Here is a 26085-nt window from a genome sequence, read left to right as displayed (position 1 = left end):
GAGCATCAGATTTTTTTTTCTATCAAAAGAAGTAAAGCAACATTTAAATATGAATTCAATGGTGTTATCGGCTTCCAAACGCGAGCCGTCTTTTGGTTGTACAGTAAAAACATACGTGACATTTCACAGACTTCATTCTATGTTAGGATGTGTCATTTTATACAATTTATCCTTGTCAATAACTCAGTTTAAGATGGAGGAATTGGACTAATTCAAACTTTCCATCACTTTCAGGGATGTGAGAGGTCTGACGCCTTCTGGCTATGTGCCTTTGACATGTTACTGATTCAGTGGATCCATTTACACAATTTTACAGTTAATCATCATATCATTACAGATGTTTGGTCCCAATAACACTTGTACTGTATGTCCACGTGCGCTCATCCAACTCATCTCTACTTTCTTTCTTCTGGAACGCAGAAATATAATCACACATACAACAGTGTCAAATCGGGATTTCTACACACACAAAATAAACGGCTAATTGATCCTTTGGTGTAACGTTACCAGGCTCATTTCTTACAGGCAGATTGTCTTCGTTTGTGTGTATTTTAGAGAAAGGTCTGAGGAAGTTCATGACTGCTGACGAGGCTGTGGGAGGGCGGAGATGAGGTGTAGGCGAGGGCGGGTTCGCGAGTCTATGATCGCTTTTTCCTGCTCTCAAAGTTTCTGAAGTTGGCTGGCCTAATCTTCATCTCTGCAAATTCAATTGAGTGTTCGTGGCCCTTCCAGTGGAACCAGTTGATCCCCTGTGGAAAAACAGAATACAAGTGATGGGAAAGAGGCAGTGAGAGATCTAACACATCAGAGTTACATAATGTTGGAGAGAGTGGAATATCTGATGTAGATCACTCACAAGTTTTGGGAAAAGTTATGTAAAGTGTTACAACAAATACTAGGATATAAGGTCTTCATTAGTTGTACTTCATCTCTGAGGAAAGCGTGATGAAAAGCAAAAGATATTTTTTTGGGTGAACAATCGTTGAATAACTTTTCTTAATATACAAACTGACTGCAAGAAGCACAAGTGGAAGAAAAATGGGAAAAATTATGTTATACAAGACTCAGAATAAAACAAATCAACAGGGCTGTAAGACGTGAATTAATGTCCCAGAAAGTTTGTTTGTTATCGATGAATCCTGTAAATCTTCTGCCAATGAAAATTCAAGTTGTTTTTAATAATTTTGTGAAATGGATCTCAACTGTACATACCTTACTGTGACTGTTGTCCCCGTACTTCCCCATCAGGTTGACACGGTGACAGTTTTTATACCAGAAAGCGCCTTTGTAGGACAAGGCGCAGTTGGTGACTGCGATATCATTATCATTGTCGTAGGTGGAGAAGGGTCGGCCCTGGTGGTACGTCATGGAGTCACCTGGTAAACATATCGACAGTAAAGCTCACAGGTTCATGCATGTGAACGTGTGAGCTTGTTCAAGACAAGCCTGAAGCAAACCTGTCAGTGTTAATTAGTGAGCTTTAGTAGATGGATTCAGTTAGCTCTGGATTGAGTCATGCTAGCTGCTTCTACACGTTTCCATTCTTTAAAGCTAAGCTAAGCTAACCTGCTGCCGAGCTGTGGCTTAATATAGCACACAGACATGAGAATAGTGTTGTTTACTACTGGTCCCCAAATGTCAAACTATTCCTTTAAGGTAGTAACTGCTAAACAAATGATGCAAAATGCAAACATTGAGATATTCATTCAGAAAAAATGCCATCTAAGCAAAGCGCCTACATGTCTATTTAAAAATGCAATAAAGCAAAGTGCAGCGTGTCCTTTAGCAAATACCCTTTCTAATCAGGATTACTCAAACTATTGCAGTTCTATGGACATAAACTATATATTTAAAAAAGCAGATGCTGATGGAAGTTGCTGTCAGGAGCCTGGAACCCAAAAGGGATTTTTGTAGTGAGTCATTCTCAAAATGTCCATCTAATCCTTAAATGTATACCCACCTGCTGTTCCACTATACGCTCCTATGTAGATTTTGTAGCGTGTTCTCGGCTCTGCAATTGTCAGCTTGTCGTACTGAGCGTAGGCCGATTCCCCGTTGTCCCTCAAGTCCACCCGCAGCTCATAATGGCCAGAATTTGTGATTTTATGGAGGTTGGAGAGACCTGTAATAATTTAATATGTGTGAATAGGGAAGGCAGCGAGTAAGAGACCGAGAGGCGGAGTGAATAAGACGAGAAGACGAGTGCTCTTACCCAGCCAGAACTCATTATTCATGTTTCCAAAGCCAGCAGTGTAGTTCTTCCAGTTCCTGTAGAATTCCAGCTTTCCATTCTGGCGTCTGAGGAAAACCTGAAGAGGACTGACTTTCATGAGTGTCACAACAGCTTCACAACGATCATAACAAGCGCGGCCGAGGTCACGGCGGTGCCGTCCATCATTAGGAAAACAGCCGTCGCATAACTTGTGCGATCACATCCGATTCGATGTGAGTTATGGTTTCAAAGCTGCCTTTAATTGGATTCCAGCAGGTTGATTTACTCACCATCCATCCTCCGCCATCTGTGGTCATGTCACAGTAAACCTGGATGGGCTGGCTCTCCTCTCCTCCCACGTAGATGGTGTACAGACCAGAGGTCGTCTCTCCATTCAGTAAAATCTGAGCACAGTCCTTAGGGTGTCTGTACAACTGTCCAACTAGAAGCACATATTAAATAGAAATCATCTTAGATGACACAGTTGCTTCATCTTCATCTCCGTTGCATAAAAAAAGCGGATGGAGTGTACAGTGTCATGAGAGGGGAAGAACTTTGGAAAGAAAAGAAGGTTTTGAAAGAGGAAAGAAAGTGAAAATTGAATCCTTTGGGAGCAGCTCAGACAGAATGAAAAATAAGCAAAGGTGATCTGACTGCAGTATCACGTTAACTGAAAGGAATCTGCGTTAGAAGAAGTCGTCTTTCTAACGCGCATCTGGACCCTTCGTGGCTAAAAAATACCAGCAAGTCTAGTAAATTTTACGCAATCCGCACAAATGATTAAATGCGTGCTTAAAATGTGTGTTTCCGTCCTTACTGGTGGTGAAGACGGCGTTGACGTGACGACTCCTCTGGGCTCCAGCGATGGCCTGCAGTCTGACACTGTACTCAGTAGAGCCAGTTAGCTGAGCCATGCTATAAGAGGACGCTGTGGGGCTTAGCACCACTTCCTGAATCCATCCACAAACATACAAACACAAAGTATTTACAAAGAGCGAGACGACTCTGGAGGTTTCACTACAAAAACATTACAACTAAACTAGAAGACACTGGAAACATGTTAATCCAAAGGAATAAAAATATTTTTATGTTTTTGCATTTGTTTGTTAGAAGACAAACCGTAACAAAAAAAAACACGGACAATGTAAAACATATGTGAATTTGGTAATTTCTTGTGCAGAAAAGTTAGACTTCAAAGACAGAACTCTGCTGTCCGAGAGTCCTTGAATGCACCAGAAAGAAAGTTCAGAGCTGTCATTCTCTGTTTAGCTCGCAAGGCAGCTGAGATCACAAGAGATCACACGATGTAAGAATCCACCTTGGTAGGATTTAAATATCTGAACTACAGTCGTTTGGTTGTCAGTCACCGTGAGTTCAGGCGGTCTCTGTTTTTTGTACATACCCTGATTATACCATCAGCAGAGGAGAAGCTGAGTGTGTAACCAGTGACAGCAGCCTGCGGAGGTTTCCAGGTGAGAGTCGCACTGTCAGTTTGGATGTTAATAGCAGTCAGATCACGAGGAGGGTCCACGTCTGAAAATACAACATCACGCTGTGGATTAAAGGCACTGCAGCTACAAAACGTACAAGAATCAACAGAAGAGTAGCTTCTACCTGTGGTGAACTCAGTCACAGCAGAGTCGCTCCTCTGAGCTTCTTTCATAGCATGTACTCCAACTGTGTAGTGTGTTCCTGGAACCAGGGAGCCCATCTCAAACTCCACTGTGTTCCCAGAAACATGCTCCACCATGGGGGACACTGCAAGGCAAGGCACACCCGCATCAATAAATCAAACACACAATCAAAGTCACTCATGCACACTATGAGACTGTGAATGTGAAGAATGAGAACAGAAATGTCTCTTTTAAAGAGAATCAAGGGCTAACGCAGATAAATAACACTGTAAACAGAAACACACCTGAATCAGCACTGTAAGTAATGACGTAGCCATCGACCGTGGCCGCAGACGGTTGCCACAGCAACAGGGCTGAGACGTCGGTGACATTGACTGCGGTCAGACCCCGAGGCCTGTCCAAAGCTAAAGGCCACAAACGGGAACACAGCGTCAAGAGAAACGGCTTCAATTTCATTTTCTACGAACTGCCCCCAGCATCATTACAGCTCAGGAGGACTGAAGAGTGTTGTGCAAGAGAAGAAGAAGAACGCCAACCTGTGGTTACAGTATCAGTGCTGGGGTCACTCTCCTCCAGGCCCTTCACAGAACTCACAGTCACTTGGTACATTTTGCCGGGGATCATGTTGGGCAGCAAAGCCTCGAACACGCTGCCGTCCACAGTCAACGTCATCGGACTTCCTGTGGAGGAAAGCGAACAAAATGTGAGTCCTGCACTAAAAATCTACCTGTTTTCACTGCATCCTCCAGAAATGAGCTCTACTATAACTTCAAGTCTACCTGGTACTTCTTATTTTTATCGTCATGTGTGATAAACTCAATTTGTGATGGGCAGCAAGCAAGACTAAGAGTTTACAGCTGTGTGCGGCTGTGTCTAAACACTGGTGATCTGACTAAAATGCTAACATCAGCATGCTATTATTTGCTCAAGATAATGTTAACTTGCTGACAACGTTATTTAGCATGTCAGCCTGCTAACATTTGCCAATTAGCACTGAAAATAAAGAAGACAAAAAAAAAAACAACAAAAAAGACCCGATATGAACATGCATGTACTAAATTTAAAAAATAAAGATGCCAACCTCATGGTGGCGCTATCACGAGAGTCTGCACATATTTCATAACAACCCGTCTGTTAAGATATTTCATTCAAAAAAAGATCAAAATGACTGACTGGAGGACCAACACTGCCATCACTAACAGCCATGACACTAGTGAGGCTAAATTTACTTAAACTAAACCATAATTCAAATATTTATTGAATTATAAACCAACCAAAACTAAACTATGTAACTACATTCAAATGTTGATCTAAATTAGAACAGAATAAAAGCCTGCAGTAAACTACAACAACACGATAACCTCTTACCGCCTTCGAAGGGCACATAGGTGATTCGATAGCTGTCCACTGGAGTGTGAGGCATGGACCAGTGAACTACAGCTGAGGAGTCAGTCACTTCAGAGAAGTGAAGTCCCCTTGGAGTGCTCAGGCCTAGCAAAGTGCAAAAGAATATGCGCAACAGGAAAGCAGAAAAAAAGCTGAATTAAAGCGAAGAAAATACGGCCAACGAAATAGCACGAAAAAATGAGAACTATGAGCTCGGAGGATCCAAATTAAACTACAGAATATATGTTTCCCAAAAGATCATTTTCCATTAGAGTCAGACCTGGAGGTAAGCCTAAACCAGACAAATAAAGATGATTAGTGGGACTGTGAGTTCAGCTCTGACAGCAGACGTCACACCAGAAACTCAGAGTTTAGTGGTTAGTATAAAACTGCACACTCGGCAGTGTTTTTCATATACCTGTCTGAGCAACCCCAGTTATCGGTTGGGAGCGTTGGTCCAATGTGACACCATAGAGCTCGATTTCATACTCAGTGCCACTCATGAGTCCAGTTAAAACTTTGGTGCGTTCGTCGCCACGGACGCTGTACTCTTGGGGGTGGGCTAATCTTTTGCTGTCTCTTATTTTAATCACAAATCTGTCAAATATGTCTTCATCAGAAGTCCACGACAGGCGGAAACTGTCGGCCGCGATGTCGGAGACAAAGAGATGCTCCACCTCCGGCTCAGCCTCTGGTTGGACAACAGAGACATAACGTTGCAGAGGGTTTGGTGTTTTCCCAGCAATACTCATCAGCTTCTGAGAGGTGGCCAAAGACATCAGTTTGGAAGAAGTCAGCAATCAGGCAAGAAGGTTTCCAGGTGGCAGACAGGTGTTAGAGTCCAGCCTGAAGGCCTTGTTGTCCACCACCTCTGATCTGCCATGCTCAGGCGTCCGTTAGTGTAAATCAGTCAAAAACACAGCACGCGGGACATGAAGGCGCAAGTTTGGGTGAATTTAAGACAAGATGCTTTGTGTAAATGTGCATTTATATCAGCGAACGGTTTGACATTCTGAAAAAGGCTCCAGTGGAGCCGTTGGACGGATTTCAGCAAACACCGGTTGAGCTGAGGTCCCCATGCGTCCTCAAGGCCAGCCTCGATGCATTCAGTGCATTCAAAGACAATGAGACAACAAACGGGATCAACTGACATCTCATGCTCAAAATGTCTCGTTGATTTATCAGTGTTTTCCTACTTCTGCTCCTTTTCTTTTATTCTGTGGTTCTAGCCAGATCGAGGAACCGGCATGAAAAGGTAACAGCGTGGTGAAAGGAACTTTAAAGACGTCCGTGGACATGATACGGTACGTCGTATTACGTCCACAGACATCTGCGGTAAGAAGGCTGCAGGAAAACACATTTTAAAATATGAAAACAAACAAATATGCTTGCTCATATTTTGGAGGGGAGAAGAAACAGACGGGAGATCCACATCTCTTCCTCCCGGCGGTGAAGCTGCATACCGAGAAAATGCTTAAAACAGAAGACAAGTGAGCTCATTCTGGAAAAGAGTTGTTATAAATCTGAGTTAGCGTTAGGTTACAATACTGAGCTGAAGCCTCACCATCCAAACATGGCATCCACAAAAATGGGTCAATTCTCAGGCTGATTTTGTTAAATGATATATTAAAGGCTGCTTCTATTATTCAAAATTATGATACAAAAAAACTGCATATCAAAGAATTACTCCATTTATACACCTGGCCAGGTTGTGATAGTGAAATTTCAGGCTTGGATCGTAAAGTTTTATGATCATATACACCGATCAGCCCAATTATTAAAACCACTGACAGGTGAAGTGATGATCTTGCTAGGATGCAATGTTCTGTCCTACAACACTGCAAGAACTGTTCAGGAATGGTCGGAGAAACACGACAGTTCAAAGTGTTGACTTGGCCTCCATATTCCCCATATGTGCTGGAACAAGCCTGATCCACGGTGGCCCCACCTCACAATTTACAAGACTTAAAGGATCTGCTGTGAACATCTTGGTGCCAGACAGCACAGGACACCTTCAGAAGTCCTGTGTCCATGCCTCGTTGGGACTTGCACAGTATTAGGCAGGTGGGTTTAATGTCGTGGCTGATCGGTGTATGTACAGTAGTTGCAACAACACAAAGAACTGCACTTTTTAGTAAGACGAGGGGCCTTGCAGTGCACTGTGAGTGGTACCTGTCACAGCCACTGTAGTCAAAGGCCGAGAGAGAAGCCCTGACTCTGACACCCCGGTCAGCCTGACCTCATAGCCTATGCCGGTGATGAGGCCCCAGATGTCCAGGTGACTTTGGTTTCCTGGCACAGTGAACTCCTGAGGCTCCAGCAGCCAGCCAGAGTCTGTCACCACTATGTGAAAACGGCTGAAGCTGCCACTAGAGGGGGCTACTTCCTCCTGCTGCAGCTGCTGCTTCACCTCCCACGACACACGGAAGCCGTAGGGGGTTATGTTGGAAATGGTCAAGTTTTCCACTTTAGGCAAAGGAGCTGGAAGGGGGGTGGGTTTGATGGGTTTTTTTTTTTGTGAGAGGGAACACATGTGGGAGGAGGAACAAGAGTGAACAACCAAGGGTGCAATTGTTGCAAAAGCAAATCATAAAATCTGTTGTTCCTGTGAGGTGATAAAGAGGAAAGTTGTCCCCACATTTAAAGTGGAAACATCTGATCTGAGTATCTCCAAAGTTTTCAGGCCAAATCACTTTAAAGGCAAATCTGGCATGCATCATAGTGCTTCAGGTACTTCTGCAACAGATTGTAGAAATAGTGTATGTAACCTCTCTTTCCTCACCCAAAGGTTTCTAAAGGGACAGATTGAAGCTTGGATTTGAGTTTACAGTCTGGAGCTACAACCACAGCTGGAATCTATCACAGAAAGGCAGAGGATGAACATCTTGTTCATAACAAGACGTGAAGACGAAAACTTGACGTAGCAACTGGCATTTCTGAATAGAACTCAACACAAACATCTAGTGGCCGTTCTTGGTACTGCACCTTCATGCAATTCTACCTTTAACCCAAATTAAAAATCTGATGTAGTCTGACATTTAAATTGGTGTTTGTAAAAGCTTGGAGGTACTTTACTTGAGTATTTCAATATTAATATTAATATTTTCAATATTAAAGTGACATTTACACATTAATGTATCTACAATTATATGATGATATTATGATATTATGCCATCCTGCATAATGAGGACTTTAACTTTTGGTAACATTTTTTGAATGCAGGACTTTTACTTGTAACAGAGTATTTTTACAGTGTGGTTTTGCTACTTTTTTCTAAGAAAATGTTTTTTTTTCCCCCACCACTGTCTTTATTATCATACTTCTTATACCAGCCATCTGACACTGCAGCCAGTATGAGATAACATAAAATTTACAGCATATAGAAACTAAAGTTTTAATATTGTGTTGAAGCTTTTAACAATAGGTGGTTGCTCTCTAATGGAACAAGATAAAGAATGAGGAAAAAAAAAAAAAACTTACTTAACATCCATGTCTGACCTCTTTGGGGTTAAAAAAAACAAATGATTTCATGTCTCAAAAATGCTACCAGATTGTGAAAGCAGCAGCTCCTAATGATGCGTGCCAAATTTGCCTTTAATGCATTTCAGGCTCTAGACCTGCTGATAAGAAAAAAGTGTTTTACGTTTCAATGCATTTTGAACAATTATTCTGGTAAATAAAGCTGAAAGCAGGAGACAAACTTGCCCAAAAGCTACCATTAGAAGTCTAGATGTAAAAACTAGCCACTACAAGTGATGAGAGTTTAAGACATGAGTAAAATACGTAGTACCTGTGATGGTGTGGGCTAACACAGAGGGAGTGTGGCGCCCATGAGAGATACCATACAGTTCAATATCATAGCCTGTGGCATCCATCAGGTTAGAAATCGTAATGTTACGGGCTTCACCAGGCAGTCTGAACTCCAGCGTATCAGACTGCTGCTCAGGGTCACTGACCCGGACAACAAAGCCATCAAAGTGGCCCGACACTGTGCTCCAGGACAAGCTGAGGTTATGTGGGCTCACAGATGAAGCAGCTATGGTCCCCAACTGTGGGACATCCTCTGAACAGAAAAAGAACATGGCCATTCAGTTATGCTGTGCTGGTAAATCACAATGTGGTCTGTACATGCAGTGTCAAAAAATGCATGTAATGTGATACCTGTTGTAGCTACGTCATATAGGGGCTGTGTGTTCTGGCCACCAGCGCTGGCATACAGCTTTATATTGTAGCTTGTGCTCGCTTTGAGCCCAGCCATGACTGTGGAGCGCACGTCTCCTGGCAGAGCGCGCCCAATTGCCTGCGAGGGCAAAGCAGACTCTCTGACTTCTACTATAAAGTTATCAAAAGCCTTCTCTCCTGTCCGCCACGACAGAGAAAATCTGTCTGAGGTAATGTTAGAAACAACTAGCCTGGACAAATCAGGCTCTTCAGCTACAGGGGGGGAGAGAAAGATATAAAATATATTCATTTATTGAAATCGAAAGCATGTATTTGTCTCTTTTTAAAGTCCAGTGTATGCATATAGGTCCATGTTAGCTTTACAGTGCAGATAACTGAAGAATATGAAATAAAACCCTATTTTTTGTAAGACTAATGACAAATAAACAAAATAAGAATACCTGTTGATGCAACAATACTGACAGCACTTGTTCGGGATCCCTTGTACATCCCATTGAGGTAGGCTACATAGTCAGTGCTGGGCCTGAGCCCTGTGACGTCGTGAGACTTTACATTGCGGGATATGTTAAATTCCTTTGGCTCCATCAGCCAATCAGAATCAATTATCTCCAGGATAAAACCATCAAATTCTCCTTCAGTGTCGTTCCAGAAGATTGAAAAGCTCTCTGACGTTAAGTTTGAGATATATAGCTTGCCAACCACTGGCTGATTCACTAAAGAGAGAAATCATTATTAGATTATCATCAAAAACCATTCTGCAGAACACATACTGAATGAATCATAATTAACTGCTAGTTGGCTGGTTTGATTTATCATATAAAAATGTGAATAGTGACAGGGCACTCACCGCCACCCACTTGAAATTCCTGACAGTCTGAGTAGCTCAATCAAAGATTAAATACATGCATATCGTTTTGTATAGAAATCCTAAATTTGCACAGTTAATTTCAAACCAATTACACCTACTGCTTTGATCAAAAACATGACAATTAGATGGGACGTGGCAAGGGGAAAACGCAAAAGCCTTCAAAGTAAATGGCTGATCAACACTGGCCTGCAAGTTTATATGATTTAACTCTGAGTGTTGAGTTAAATGTGGTGTAGGAAGAAATATTATAGGGCTCAAAGTGTCCTTCGTGCATACGGACGAATTGCTAACAATAGGACAATATCAATTCCGCACGTTGTTGCACAAGAGCAATTCAAAGCAGAATAGGAGGGCTACGGAGAAAAACTTATAGAAACAGATTTTTACATGCGATGAGAAATATAAGTCAGTTGGATGCAAACGTGCAGCAGACAATTTAGGCATCATTCAGATGAAAAACAAGGTGATGTTACTGTTAACCTCAGATTAGATTTTTAGCTTTTTACCTTGAAAATGACAAGAAGATTTAATCATTTGCCACCTAGTAGTTCAAAAGGAAATAGGGAATATTTACTTTGATGTTCTGATGACAAAACTGAACGATCTCAGCGTCATTCACACAAACTAACAGAACTCAGATGTCACTAAAACTCACATGTGAGCACTTACACATCTATGGGCAAATGATCCCTCAAGGTTAATCAATGATACACTGAATGAGGTTTGATGGGATGAAATGAGACGGTCACGCTGTCATGGTGTGACGGGTGTGTGAGGGTGAAAGTTATCGGTTTGCTTTTGCAATCATTGCAGCACATCAGCGTCAAACCTCACCACGATGCAGCGGATGGTAGAGGGGGAGGGGGGGGGGGCTTCATGCACTCTGGTAACTGGGATGGAGGGAGCAGTTCGGAGTAAGGGTGAACATTTGAGGGGCGTTTGCTTGGCTCAGTGATGCGGCACGGGTGCCCATCACCCTGCCCTCTCTCAGCTAGACAGAAACAGTGGCTGGAGGGTAAAGAATGGATCATGACATGTTGGTTAAGATGAAGTAGTACAGTACCCTGTGGCCAGGGCGTTCGACAGTGATGACAAAACAGAAATTAGGTTATTATGTTGCTGTCGTTTCATGCAGCGAGGTGTGGACGCTCCACTGTGAGTGGGACAACAGAGGCTCTAGCATGTGTCTGTGTGTGACTCACAGATACCGACTGAAATAGAAAGACAGTTAAAAATCAAAGGGAAGGAAGAGAGTTAGAGGACAAAACGTTGCAAGTTGCAGGTACCTGTGGTGGCTTCAGTGTACACGGGTTCAAGGAAGGAGCCCTGATACATCCCAAACAGGCCAACCATGTAGCTGGTGTTGGGATTCAGCCCGGAGATGCCCAGGCTGAGAGCGCCTCCCGACAGAGTGAGGTTCTGGCTCTCTGCAAAATTCTCCAAGTTTGTTACCTCAATGACAAAGCTGTCAAATTCCCCACCCGTGGGGCTCCAGGACGCAGTGAAGCCGTCCCATGTAATGTCAGAGATGGTGAGGTTCATCACCATGGGCTTCAGCTCCTCTGGTAGATAGACAGATCAGAGTGGGGTCAACTGAATGGCAAGATGGATTGTAAAAGTTACTCTCACTTAACTTTTCAAGGCACATATTTCATGGCAAAAAGGATGACAGAGTGTTTGGGCCACAGTAAAATATCTCAGATTTCACGATTACAGTCAAACTATTATGAAAACGATGTTGAAAAATTACAAGATATAAAGAGCTTATTCTAAGGTCATGACAACACAATGGTGATACGGTGATTCTACACAAATGAAAACATAATCATTAGTATTACATTCAATTTCTGCCAATATAGCCCTCGAAATCCTCCACACTGGACATTTAATTTTATGACTGAAATCTTCAAAGTTTCAGACCTTCTTGCAAGGAAGAGGAAAGAAAGTCTTCTTGAAATGTGACTGATATATTAGGACTTAATTAGGAAATTGACATTTTTGAAATATTAGATTTTTCTTCTTGAGATATTATGACTGCAATCTTGAAATATTAAAACTTTCTCATAATATAAAAGTAAATCTTGAACTAATCTAGTATTATTCTCATATAATTCCAACATTTTTCTCAAAATCTTACTTTTTTCCTCTCAAATATCAGGAGTTAAATCTTGAAATATTATGACTTTAAACTTGAAATCTGTCTCTTTTTAATGGACCCAATACATCAACTGTCTGGAAAAAAAAAACATGCAGCTATACTGAAATATTTAGAGCATAAAAAATAAATGGATGTGATGATGATGGGTTGTGATGAATGCCTACAAAAAGAAATATTTGCTCCATGTACCTGTCGCAGCAAAAACTTTGAGAGGTAAAGATCGCTTCCCTTCCACCAGCCTTTGTAACGTAATATCATAATTTGTAGAGGGGGACAAGCCCTCTATTTCAGCCTCCCTCGCACTTCCTGGTAGCGGGGTCACATGTGCTTGTGCCGCCCCTGACGGAGCACTGACCTCCACCAATAAGCTATCAAACGCCTCGTCAGGCGCCGCCCGAGCCAGGCTTACATTAGTGGAGTTAATATCGACTGTGAGGCCCCCCAATATGTCCAGGCTCGAGCTTTCAGGCTCAGCCCCAGAGCTCATCACAGCAGTATCAGAAGTGGAAGGAGCCGCAGTGTTTAGAGGGTGGAGGGGATCTGGGGTTTGAACTGCTTCAGCATCCAGAGCAGACTGTGGAGGTGTTGGGGCATCCTTGATGCTCAGCATTAGTACATCTGGAGAGGTAGGCTTTGGTGCTACAGTGAATAAAAGCAGGTTAAAGCATGAATTTGTTACCGGCTCTGCTGGTGACTGAAAAAGAACCTGTGAAAAAGAAACTGGGTTAAAACGAGAATCAAAAAAACAATCCTGCACAAAGTTCTGCCTTATTCCTGTGAAGAGTTCATCATTTCATCTGGTCTCTTATTACCACAAGGTTTCCAAGACTGCAGTTTATATCATCAAGCAACAGCTAAGACATTAATAGCACTCGAGCCAGTGCCATTAATTTTTGAAGGTTCTGAGTAGTCCACCACAGTGGAAGTACACAGTCGTCTTCAAATGGACGTGAAGCCATGCACAGCCGTTTTGTTGCTGCTGTCGTAAAGACAGACTGTTGAGTCACTTGTTTGACATGCGAGTGACGTATGTTGTAATTTTCTCAGGCAGCTTGCGAGTCCTTTAATTGTGTAAATGGGATTCAGGACGATGAATGATGTGGATGGAATTAGTGGTGCAGGCTTTCTGAGAGCGAAATGGTTGCATTTAAAAGCTCAAATGCAGGAAGAAATCAGGACAGGCAGCGAGCTACAACCCTCGTCTCTGGAGGCAGTAATGGCTGATGGAGGACATGGATTTCTTCTTGTATTTGAATTTCAGGAAGCAACATTTGGCCACAGTGCTGAAGCCTCGTCAGATGACAGATGGGATGAGGTGAAAATGAGTTTTTTGGTGAAAGTATAATAATCTCTGTTGGGTTCATCCCAATGAATAAAATACCAGCATGCAAATCATATCGCTACTCTGACCTGAACAACTCTTTGACCTCTCTGAAACAGAACAGATTTCCACTGAAGGAAGAAGCTGTCAAACACCAACGGGACAAAGTGTCTCTGATAAATATTCAGTCTAAAAGAGAATATTATACCTGTGACTGCAACCGCTTCAAGTAGGGCAGATCTCTGGCTACTGGTTATTCCATAAAGTTCTATTTGATATTCTGTTGATGCCTTCAGGCCTTCAATTCTAGAGCGAGTGGCATCTCCAGGAAGTTGGACCTCACTCACTTCCCACAATCGTTGAGTGTCTTTATATTCTACAGTGAAACTATCATAGACACTGTGAGCCTTTAGTTTCCACGAGAGGTCAAATCCATCAGGCGTCATGCCCGAGATAGTCAGCGTTCCGAGCTCATCCTCAGGCTCCGTCCCAGAGAACTGGGACTCAGAGGGGTCTAAATACACAAAGCTAATGACATTGTCCTCCGAGCCTGTAGGAGTCGTTGGCTCACGGTCGTCTGAGTCAGCTAAATAAAATGTGAAAGTGGCTACAAGAAAAACAAAAAGGCACAAATCAAGAAAGCATCATTCAGGTGCAAGCTCATTTCCTTGGTGTTTGTTCGCTGCAGATTTTTTTCCAATCACCAAATCAGTCGTCAAACCTCTAAGTTTAACTCTGTAATATACAGACAGGTCACAAATTAAAGGAAAAAACAAAATAAAGCATCTTAGTGTGGTGTTGAGCTGCTACAAGCTGCCACAAGCATCGATTGTCTCTGGACCTCCACCAGAGGAACACATACTACTCTTCCAGAGTCTGTTATGTAGTGCTTCTGATGATAATGTCAGAGAGCGTTGTCTAACACACTGATGCAAAATCTCCCACAGGAGTTAAGTTCTGATATGCTGCTGACTGTGAAGGCTATAGTACATGATTTACATAATTTTCATACTTCAGTGACCCCTGGCACCCAGTTTATTCAATCAATAATTCAGATTTTTCCTTTGATTTGTCACCATCTGTACCAACTGGATACTGATTTCCTTACAATGAAGAATATAACCATTCAATATAATCAGTCCTTTTATCAGAGTTTTTCTAATCTGTATCTTAAAGCCCTGAAGAAATTAAAGGACATTACAAGGATATTTTGATGTTTTTTATCCTCCTGAAGGCATATGTGCTGTATGCTGTAAAGTTGTCTCCTACCCACCTGTGGATGCAGATAGGGTGACGGGTGTGCTCCTCTTGTGACCTCTCTCTGCAGTCAACACGATGGTGTAGCTCATTCCAGGACTCAGGTTGGACAAGACATAGCTGGTGGCTGCGGCCGGGATCTCCTCCTCCTCGACCTGACCATCTTTGGAGCTGTGCATCAGCTTGTAGGCGCCGACCTTAGCTCGAGGTTTCTGCCACCTCAAGGTGAGGGAGGTCTCTGTGGACTCGACTTCTTCGAAATCTCTGGGAGGGTCGAGATCTGACAGAAGAGAAAAATTAAGTGTAAAACTGACTGATGGTAAACTTTGTTACGTCGCTCTTCACTTCTGTTCACTGCTCAGCACAAATCATAAATCACTTTTCCCCCATTAGTTTCATTTTGTCACCCAATTTGTATCAACAAACTTGACCGTCTGTGTATTTCTGAAGGTGTGAAAAACGACTGTTTGCACAGCTGCTCGGCAGCGTCTCTCACCAGTTGCTGCATTTGTAGTGGCAGGAAGGCTCTCTCTCTCATTCTTCACGGCAGTCACACCAATCCCGTACTCTGTCCCCGGCATTAGCCCTGACGGATAGGAGGAAAATTACCAAGTGGGATGTTTAATACAAGCTTTCTGTGGTCTTACTTTATTTTTGCCTCTGAGTCTTACCAGTGATAGTAGCCTTTGTGGTGTCTCCTGGTCCTCGTGGGAACAGTTCCTCGCCATGAATCGCTCCAGAGATGGGACTGTATTTCACCCGATAGCTACCAACGTCAGCTTGACTGTTCGTCCACTCCAAAGTGATGCTGTCGTCTGTCTGGGACACAGCCTGCAGGTCCGTCGGAGCATCCAGGGCTATGGGAAGTACATTTAATATCAAGAGAATCAACTTTGAAGCTTTAGATTTGTACATACATACCTCAATCTATTATTTTGGCTATTATTGGAATCTGGGCCACTCCAATTCACAGTATGCAAACACATGTATGCACATCTCAAATGACCACAAAATGAATACAAATACTGCAAAATGTTGTATGATATACTGCGAGATTTCACTCTAGCATTTTGTACTATTTATGTGGACTTAAGGGATAAGGCCAGTGGTACTCATACCAAGTCCAAAACCAATTATGGATCAGTTCATCTCACAATATGACTTCCTCAGCACCCAACCCTTTGGCTCCTCTTTATGTGGTAAAATTTTAAAAACTTATCACAAATATAGTTTCATTTAAAAAATAAAAAAGCATAGTAGTTTTAGCAAGTGCTCCTCAAACATGAATAAATTGTGCATTTGTTGAGGTTGTTTTCAGCTGCACAGTTACAGCTAGCACATGCCTACCTGTAACGAATGTGGTGGTGACAAGGTCACTGGTGATGTCTCCCCTCCTGGAGATGAGCGACACCTTGTACTCGGTGTCGGGCCTCAGACCATCAATGCTGTACTGCTTGTCTGGGGGGGGGATCTCCACTCTGGTTTCATCTGAGGGGTCGGAGCTGGGACCGTAAAACATGGTGACTTTGTCCATGGGAGCCACCGGCTGAGACCAGCTGACCAGAGCCGAGGAGTCCGTCACATCCTTCACCTCCACCTGCTGGGGGCCATCAATCTCTGGGGTGGGAATTCAGGTGAGAGAAGCAGGGGTGAGATGAGTGAGACATCCAGGGAGTGAAAAGAAATTGAAACATTATCAAAACGAATGATCAAATAACTGAGACAGAAGGGCTGACTCATTATAAAAATCTTTATTATTAATGCCTTATTCTGCATGACCATTGTTGGATATTTCGGTCATATTTATATACTTTGTTTGATTACACACATATATTCTGCTTATAGTTCAATTACATGCATATGCTTATATTAATGATGAATGATGATTAATGATGATCCTGATTATGATTATGATTATTTTCTGCTAATGGATTGTGTGACTGAATAATCAATAAGAAATTCTATTTCTCCATTTTAAGTTTTTCCTTTATTATTCATAGAAATGATTTAGGCAAGAGTGATTCTTTGTGTGCAAAGTATATCTAAGGCTAGTGTGACCGAGAACAGGAGGTTTTGAGATAGAGGCATGGCATGGGAGACATCTTGGGGCCTTCGACTTAAGATAGAACAGGTTGGCGTCAGGGATAAGGTTGTCTCTCTAGATTTGTCCTTGCAAACAGGTTGCTGCGGTGACGTTGGATTCTCGAAGATGAGCAAGCAAGAGGAGAGAGAGCGCCCAACGTCAACGAGGAGGTGCCGACTGTTTCAGCATTTCCTCATGTTCTGTCTATAAAAATACTGGGTCAGGGAAAGATAGTGTGTCAGACTTCATGAACTGACCCAACTCTGTTGTGGATCACGGAAAGGAAAGTTGAGACCCAGAGCTCTGTTACCTTGCACATTCTACTGATGTTAAAATAAATGCAGATTCCATTGATGTTAGAATAAAACTGATTTTTTGGACTCAACATCTTCTCCTATTGCTTCATTCAAAGAACCCAGAGGACCAGAGAGATTTTTTGAGACACGTCCTCGACACCATAGTCTAGAACTACAAGGAGTTTTCTCTCAGTAACCTCCTACTTACTGCTGATCGACAGTCCCTAGACCCTAACCCCTAATAACCCTAACCCCCAGGAGAAGGCATTAATAAGTGCTTTATAATGACTAATAAAGAGCCAAAATAATAATTATATGCATGCTAATAAGCAACTAGTTAATTATGTGTACTTTGATATAAAGAGTAACCATGCTTTGGTTATACTTCTTGTGTGCCAAAGTACATAAACTCATTTTCTGTTGATTAACTATCCAGTTAATTGACTATTCATTTTACTACTATGAGTAATAGTCACAGTGTGAACACCATTACCAAGTAAACCAACGATTAACAGAATAGTTTGACATTTTGGGAAATATTCTTACTCCCTTTCTTGCCTGGTTCTGTCCAATACAATGATAAATTGGAGTTTTATGAGGGGTTTGTATGCTGGATGATTTCTTCGCTGGGAAAACTGGCCTCCTGAAGTCTCTGTTGGTCGCCTGGCAACCTCACAGTGATGACAAGAAATAATTGTGCCCAGCCAGGATATACATGGTTACTTCATACTGTTTGTGGAGTAAACAAACAAGACATAGCTTGGTGATTAGCGAGCTGTAGAGGTGACAGTAAACAGATTTTAAAAACTTTGCAGAGAGCCAAGCTAGCTTCCCTGTGCTTCCAGTAGTTATAAAGGGCTAAGCTATCTGGCTGCTGGCTCTGACAGTAGTACCAATCTAATTCCCAGCACACAAAAAAATGTGTTTCCAAAAATGTTGCACTGGTCCTTAAAAGTTCTTTAATCAGTCTCTGTAAAAAGTATTTTGCTTCTAAAAGTGAAAGTTTTTAAATTCACAAAGCAAACCTGAGTTTTTGTTGGTGTGAGACCAAGATTGAGACCAAACATAAGAACTCCTGCCATGTTTTTCAACCTTTGTATGTACAACAACCCTTATAAGACTCAACTTGGCTCTCTCATAAGACAAAGCAATAACTTGGATGAACGAGGGAAAAGCTTTCATGAAATATAATGTGATTCCCTTTCACTCAGACATTGTGTTTACTACATGACAAATCTCCTGTGTCCACATGTGGAGGAGACATCTTTTCTCTATGTTTTGGGGCGGCGCTAAAAGGACCTCTGAGGGTAAAAGGGTACAAAAGGTTTAACCTTGCTTCTATCATTCATTTCTGGGAGCTGTGTCTAGTTTCAGCCTACACAAATAAATGACATCAGAAATGAAGGGGTGTGATGCCCTGGGATTCCATCTGCACAGACTGAACTAAATGGCTTTTCCATGCACAACGAAAGTCGCTTGGCCCGGCGCACCATACTGATTGCATTAGCAATTGGAAGCATTTCACCACGTAACGTATGGAGCAACACTGCAATAAAAGTTTGAGTGAGCAGAGGACAAGAGCTTAGAGAAAGGTTTAGTTAAAGTGAACAACATGGTCATGCAAGGCTGAGATTCAGTGTGTGAGTAATTACTCTTTAGGTAAAATCTGTTGGATGGAACTGTGGCGAGCCAGCAGGGATTTCCTGTTGTTACTCTTCTTTTCGTTATGGAATTTCGCTTTTTGACATTAATGCATTTTTTTTACTATGCTCAAGTGAACTGAAGGGTTTTTTGTATCCTACCAAATTATTAGCTGCCAGACAGAGCAGGAAAATGGCATATCATCTGAAATGGATACTCAATACCAAGTGGATGTTTAAAGACATAAATGATTTCACCAGTTAACTATAAAAAATACGTGCATGAAGAAAATGGTTGGTTACAGCCTGAAACTCACTAGTAGTGACTTTTTTGGATGTCTGGGGTCCTCTGGTGTTGTTTTTGACGATGTTGATGGAGACTTCGTACTCCTGTCCTGGTCCGAGGCCTGACTGGAGGAACCGGTTTTGAGATGATGGAAGGGTGCTCATGACTTTTCCATTTTCTTCTTTCTGCAAGGACACATAATAAACTAATGTAAAATTCCCTGTTAAGGACATGGACACAAGATACCAGATTAATCTGAGAAAATCAGTTTAGGGCAAGAAATCACATGAACATGTTTTCATGACGGCAGCAGCAGTAATTACTCTCAACTACTGAGATTTCTCTCATGCCAGATTGTTTAACCAGTCCTGGCATATTCTGAACAGATTCAAAACACATGCTAACTTGCTTTTTTGGCAGAGAGTGAGAGGAGAGCATGCATGCTGCATGTGTCTATTAGCTTAGCTTAGCACATAGCTGCAAACTCAGCTGTGGTGGCTAGCAAGCGTCTGGTGCCCACACAGACAGTGTTGCAGCTTCACTGCTGTTACTGCCAGTCAAATCTTTCTACTCTGAGCCTGCCTTTGATAACAGACTTCAATTATGATGAACTGAATTATGAATGCACGCATCGCTGCCCTTCACTTGATATTTTTTCTCATGTGTGTCACATATTCTATGGAGAGACATTGAAACTGTAGTGAAAGGCTGGTATGACATCTATATGGCCATCAACACATCATTTTCACAGTCTATGCTGAGCACCGCACCGGTCACACGGAAAAAATAGCGTAATGTTCTTTATGTCAGCTAAACAGCAACAAAAAACAGTTTGCATCAGAAACATGTGGTCAAGCACAGGAGTGTGGACCCCAGATATGGCTTAACTAACACTTACTAAACTCTGGAATAAACAGCGAGCCTGCACAAAGTTAAAAAAAAACAAAAAACTGTCTACAGCACCTAAAAAGCTCACTACTTAACATGTCATATCTCGTTTGTTCAATCCATACAAAGAAGTGCAAACTATAAAAAGTTATAGTTTTATTAGAGGTTAAGTATCAGACTTATTGGCAGGCTGCAGTGATTCCCTGGAGTCTTGTAGTCAGTGTGAGGCTGAATTCAGACAGAGGCAGGCTAGAGGTTTCCACCAGTTTCCAGTATTTGATACTGGCTACTGCTTCATACTCGGTGTACAGGCATAAGAGTGGTATCGATCTTATCTAATTCTCAACAAGAAAGCAAATGAATGTATTTTCCAAAATGTATATTTATTCCCTTAAGTTTAATGTTAAAAAGATCATGAAGTGACAGTACAGGCTCAATTAGAGGATAGTATTTTCTCACTGTGTATGCATGTGTTTGCATTTTGGAAGTATTCTGTCATATTTTTTTTGGAAATGTGTAAATAATCAGTTTCTCCAGCAGAAATCTGTGTTGATCTTTATTCTCTTAAACTTTAGAGACCAGTTTTTGCTGCTGATAGAATAAAGCAAAAAGTGTGTTTCTTCTTTCCATGACACCTGAGATATCAGGTACAGAGAGTATGGAGCGATGGAGCATGCAATAAGTTCAGCACTGATGACACATATGCATGATACAACTGTCAATTTCCACCACACAGGAAATGTGTGAGAGGACTGACAACCAACACGACCCTGATAGAGAACTGTTTGATTGTAAACTACATCTCACAACCCATTATCAAAATTAACATGGAGGTCAGGAAAGGACAACATATTTAAAAACTCTGCAGCAACTGCAAAACTTAAAAAAGGCCTCAGACTTATCAGCTGGCACAGTAATTTCCTTTCAAAAGAGTTACTGGTTTGGATTCTAAGCAGCAGATTTACCCGCAGTTCTATGACATCCAGACTTGCGAGAGTTTTTCCAGATGTCAAAGCAATTTTAATGGTTAGCACTGAAATAAATCCATGTTTTGCTGAGACTTCCAATAAGCTGGCATTGCTTATCAACCCTCACTTTTTCCCTATTGGTGAAAATCCTGGGCAATCCTTCAAAGCAGATGGGCAGACTGACCGTGTTACGGAAATAGATTTCCCAGCCATCAAAGGGGATGCTCAGCTGGTCCCACATCACCTCCACTGAGGTCTCTCTCACCGATTTGAATATTAAACCCTCTGGCTGTGGAAGATCTGAAGGGATGGAAACAAAAACAACCAAAAAAACAATTATTAGCATTGACAGGTAAGCCACATGAAGTTATATTCTATGATTATTCACAATATGCTAACATGAAGACGACTGACGTACCTGTGGCGACCCTCGCGCTGACGGGGACACTCCTCTTGTTGCTCAGGACAGCGTACACATTGATCAGGTACTCGATACCAGGTTCAAGCTCTCTGACAGTGGCAGCAGATTTGTCTCCTGACACAATGAACTCCTGGAGAAGACCACCAGGACTGGTAGGCACATACGTCACAAGGTACTCTGTTACCAGCATCTCGTTGTCCCAGGACAGGTCCACTGTCTCACTGGTGATCTCGCCAACAGTCAGGTCCTTTGGAGGAGACACTGGAAAAAGGGAAACGCAAAAAAACTTTGCTGAGGGTGTTGTCTTGGACAGTTTCTCATGCCCTCAATCACCCATTATCCACCACAAAGAGCTAATGCAAAGTCCAGAGCTACATCTGGTTGTGGTGTGAAGAACTGCCAGAAAAGAGCGAACAAAGTGCAGACAACAGCAATACGCAAACCGAAAACCTCTTTTATATTCACTAAAATAGTTTCTCTCAGGAGAAGTGGTGAGTGAAGTTTGAGAACAGAGGGATATTACATCATTCTGGACTTACTTTCACAGTGCATCTAGTTAACAAATGGAAAGTTTCAGGATTTGTGAACTGCCAAGTGCTTTTTTTGTGTTTCTGCACTGAACTGAACGGAGCTTCTTACCTTCTGAGCAGTCCTCCCCAATGTATCCCTCATCACAGACACACTGACCATTCACGCAGCGGCCTTTGTCCTGGCAGTTGTTCAGACAGCTCAGCTCTGTGCAGCTTTCTCCCTCATATCCATTCTCGCATGCGCACTTTCCATTGATGCAGCGCCCCCTGTTGTTGCAGTTACCCGGACAGGCAAGCACAGAGCAATCATCTCCTGAGTAGCCTTCCTGACAGATGCACTTGCCATTGACACAGTAACCGCGGGCCAGGCAGTCATTGGGACAAGCTTTCTGACTGCAGTCTTCCCCGGAGAAGCCTTCGTCACAAACACACTGGCCGTCGATGCACCGGCCGCGGTTCTGGCAGTTGTTGGGGCAGCTTAGTTCACCGCAGTCCTCGCCGGTGAACCCAGCGTGACACACACAATGTCCCTCAATACACTCGCCGCGACCGTAGCAGTTTGAGGGGCAGGTCCTGATGCTGCAGTCCTCGCCAGCGAAGCCTTCTTCGCACACACACTGTCCGTTAACACAGCGTCCCCTGTGCAGGCAGTTGCTTGGACAGGAAAGTTCTGCGCAGTCGTCTCCCTGGAAACCAACATCGCAGGCACACTGTCCGTTTATGCATTGGCCTCTGTTGTTACAGTTGTTGAGACACGCTAACTGGCTGCAGTCTTCACCTTGGTAGCCCGTGTCGCAGATACACATCCCGTTGAAGCACGTGCCTCTGCCGTTACAGTCGTTGAGGCAGGTGAGGTGAGAGCAGTCTTCTCCGCTGAAGCCGGCAATGCAGACACACTGGCCATCTACACAGAAACCGTTGCCATGGCAGTTGTTTGGACAGGTGCGTTCCCCACAGTCCTTCCCGGTGTATCCCTCGTCGCAGTAGCAGGTGCCATTCACACAGCGTCCACGGTCGAAGCAGTCTTTGGGGCAGATGAGTTCAGAGCAGTCGAAGCCGGTCCAGGGTTCATCACACAAACAGTATCCGTCGTAACAGCGGCCGCGGCCTCTGCAGTTGTTGAGGCACTTGGTTTCAGAGCAGTCTTCTCCGAAGAAACCGTCCGAACAAATGCAAACACCACCCACACACTGTCCGTGGGCTCCGCAGTCCACAGGGCAGACAGCGAGTGTGCAGTCTTCTCCGGTGAAGCCCTTGAAGCACTCGCACTTCCCGTCAACGCAGCGGCCCTGGTCCTGACAGTTATTGGGACACTCGGGTTCGGTGCAGTTGGGTCCCTTCCAGCCAGTCTCACATGCGCAGCCACAGGTTTCAGTACTGAAGTTTCCACGACCGTTGCAGTAGGGCTTAGTTCCCACCTCACCTTTAATAAGAAAGTAAAGACGTTTTTATTTTATATTTTCTCTGCTTTTCTGTGCTTTACCCATTCAATTAGAAACTTTTGTGGATTATCATCTGTGTGGCATTGTATCGAATCAGTCTCACTTTTTGTTCATTTTTAAGTACAATAAGCTAAAGAATTTGTTAAAGCCATAGCTTATTTGCTTTCTTGTTGAGAGCTGGATGAGAAAATCGATACATCTCTCTCATGTCTTAAATATAAAAGCAGTCAACAGATGGCTAGCTTAGCAAAAAGACTGGAGACTGCTAGCCTGGTTCTATCCAAAGGTAAAAATGTCCAGCAGCACCACAAAAGCTTCTTCATTATCATATTATATCTTGTTTGATCTGTACAAAAATCTAAGTGTGAAAATTAAAGTTGTAGATTTGTGGGGTTATGTGTCAGACTATTTCCTGGTTGGGTGCTGTTTCTTGTCTTTATGCTAAGCTAAGATAATCAGCTGCAGGCTTTAGCAGCATACATGGAAGAGGTAGTGTAATGCTTGCAGAGAAAGTGAAGATGCTTATTTCCCAAAATGTAAATCTCCATTTTGAACAGTGCATCATTCAGAAAGAGTCCTCGGCTTATTTTAGCAACTAGAAGACTTCTCACTTTCATTGACATTCAGCAACTGCATGTCATTCGAGCCAAACAAAGCCCCGATTTAAAGTAACTGAGGAATCGCGGGAAGCATTACACCCCTACACTGAATTCCAAAGAACTCCTCAACACATGAATGGAACAAATTATCCTGAATGAGATTCAGCTAGTTATGTAGTATTCTTTAGATTGTAATTTTAAGTTGACTGTATTTTAATTTTATTTGACTGTACTGGCTATAATCTATAACCCCATATATGACAGACAAATCACACCTACCTGTGACCTGTGCACTGCAGCAGGTCCCGTCGCCATTGCACTGCTCTCTCAAAGCTGAAACTTCTCCCTCAAGCATCTCCAACCGTCTCATGAGGTCTTTCAGGCCAGGTAAGTCGTCAGTACAGCCACAGGCCTTCCGAGGTATGTTGATGCGGTGGGTGAAGACAATCTGGTTATCCTCATCGACGGTATGCTCGGTGGCGGGATGGCCTGAAGAGAGTGCTGCATCTTTGGGATGGAGCTGCATGCTCTCTGGTGAGTCCAGGTTCACTGAGCACAGGTAACTAGCAGGGACATTGATGTTATAGACGTGGTTGAAAACCACAGGACTGCCCGCACTGGGGAGGGTGACGTTATGTTCTTCAGGGGAAGCCAGAGTCTGTCGTCGATGCCGTAGGATTTTCTTGACGAGACCAGCATTTGATAAACTGAGCAAAGCAGTCAGGAGGAGGCAGCCCAGAAGGCCTCTTGTACCCATGCTGGACGTGGGATGTGGATTTAGTGAAATAAAGATCAGTTTGAACCTCTGACTAAAGGCCAATCCTGGTTTATGGTGAGGTTCTGGAAAACAGAAATAAAAGATATCACACAAATGCAGATTTATTGTAACAGAGAGCTGCAACAATTAGTTGATTAATTGATGTAAAGAAAGTGAATTGTCTAGTATTTTCAGAATCAATTAATTTTTTAAAGCAAAAATCCCAAACATTTAAAGATTTTCAAATGGGACAATTTGATGATGAGCATGATGGGCATCTTCACTGCTTTTGATGGTTTGTAGACCAAACAATTAACTGATTGACAAAAATAAATAAATGTAAAAAAATGTCAGATTAGTCAATAATGAAAATAATGATTTTCACCCTATTGCAATGTTTAATGATGAATACTCAACATATTCAATAAAAACACCACTGTAACATGAGTGAGCCTGGGGCTGTCTAAGGGTAACAAAATCAGCCTAACAGCACCTTTATGTTATATCTTTTTATCTTTTTCCCTTCAAAAACCCAAAAAGTGAAAACAATTTCTAAATTATCTGGGTTGTGGACCAGACTATTTCTTGGACAGGGGCAGTGACTTCCCCATATTAATATTTAACGGTCAGACGAGACAGCGACGTTGATCTTCTCATCTAACTTTCAACAAGAAAGCAAGACCAAAATATGAAATTATCCCTTTAATATATAACAGCTGGAAAAAACATATAATATCTGTACACAGTAAAGATTTCCAACAGACCCAAATGACAACCCAACGATCAGCTCCAACAACTCACCCACTCCTTGAAGAGGTGTTAAGATGAAAAGCTGAGGATCACACAATCCTCTTCCCTTCCTATCTGGGGGACAACAGGAAGCATATTTAATCTGAAGGGTTGCAAAATGATCGACATGACAGGAAAGCAGAAAAATCCTTTTAAAATGCATGTCTTTTGCCTGCAGTGCACCGTACTAAACAATAAGCTACTAACTATTTATTCCCCCTTTTCTTTTAGATTTTTCCGCATTGGCTCTCAATTTGAATTATTTCCCACACATACACACTGCAACGCTGCCAACAAGGAAGTGAACCCTTGCGGGTGTACCACCGCAAACATTCAAATGTGTTCATTAGAACAAACAATGAAGTCAG

General features: G+C 42.6%; 1 protein-coding gene across 1 annotated transcript; it reads right to left on the bottom strand.

Annotated features, from left to right (window-relative positions):
• Positions 1-24928, bottom strand: LOC121622941 (tenascin-like). The gene is given in 22 exon segments (XM_041960021.1): positions 1-749; positions 1213-1376; positions 1961-2122; positions 2213-2309; positions 2503-2654; positions 3030-3162; positions 3615-3745; positions 3827-3970; positions 4131-4250; positions 4383-4526; positions 5215-5337; positions 5651-5923; positions 11569-11844; positions 15035-15298; positions 15515-15604; positions 15690-15875; positions 16366-16635; positions 19355-19508; positions 21364-21479; positions 21598-21869; positions 21927-23553; positions 24451-24928. Coding segments are annotated over 22 exon segments (5487 nt in total). The 3' UTR covers positions 1-638.
• Positions 24929-26085: the final 1157 nt, after the last annotated feature.

This window comes from Chelmon rostratus, chromosome 19, assembly GCF_017976325.1.
Source record: "Chelmon rostratus isolate fCheRos1 chromosome 19, fCheRos1.pri, whole genome shotgun sequence".
NCBI lineage: Eukaryota > Metazoa > Chordata > Actinopteri > Chaetodontiformes > Chaetodontidae > Chelmon > Chelmon rostratus.
Note: the sequence above shows the minus strand (reverse complement) of the source record. Positions and strands in the feature narration are given on the sequence as shown.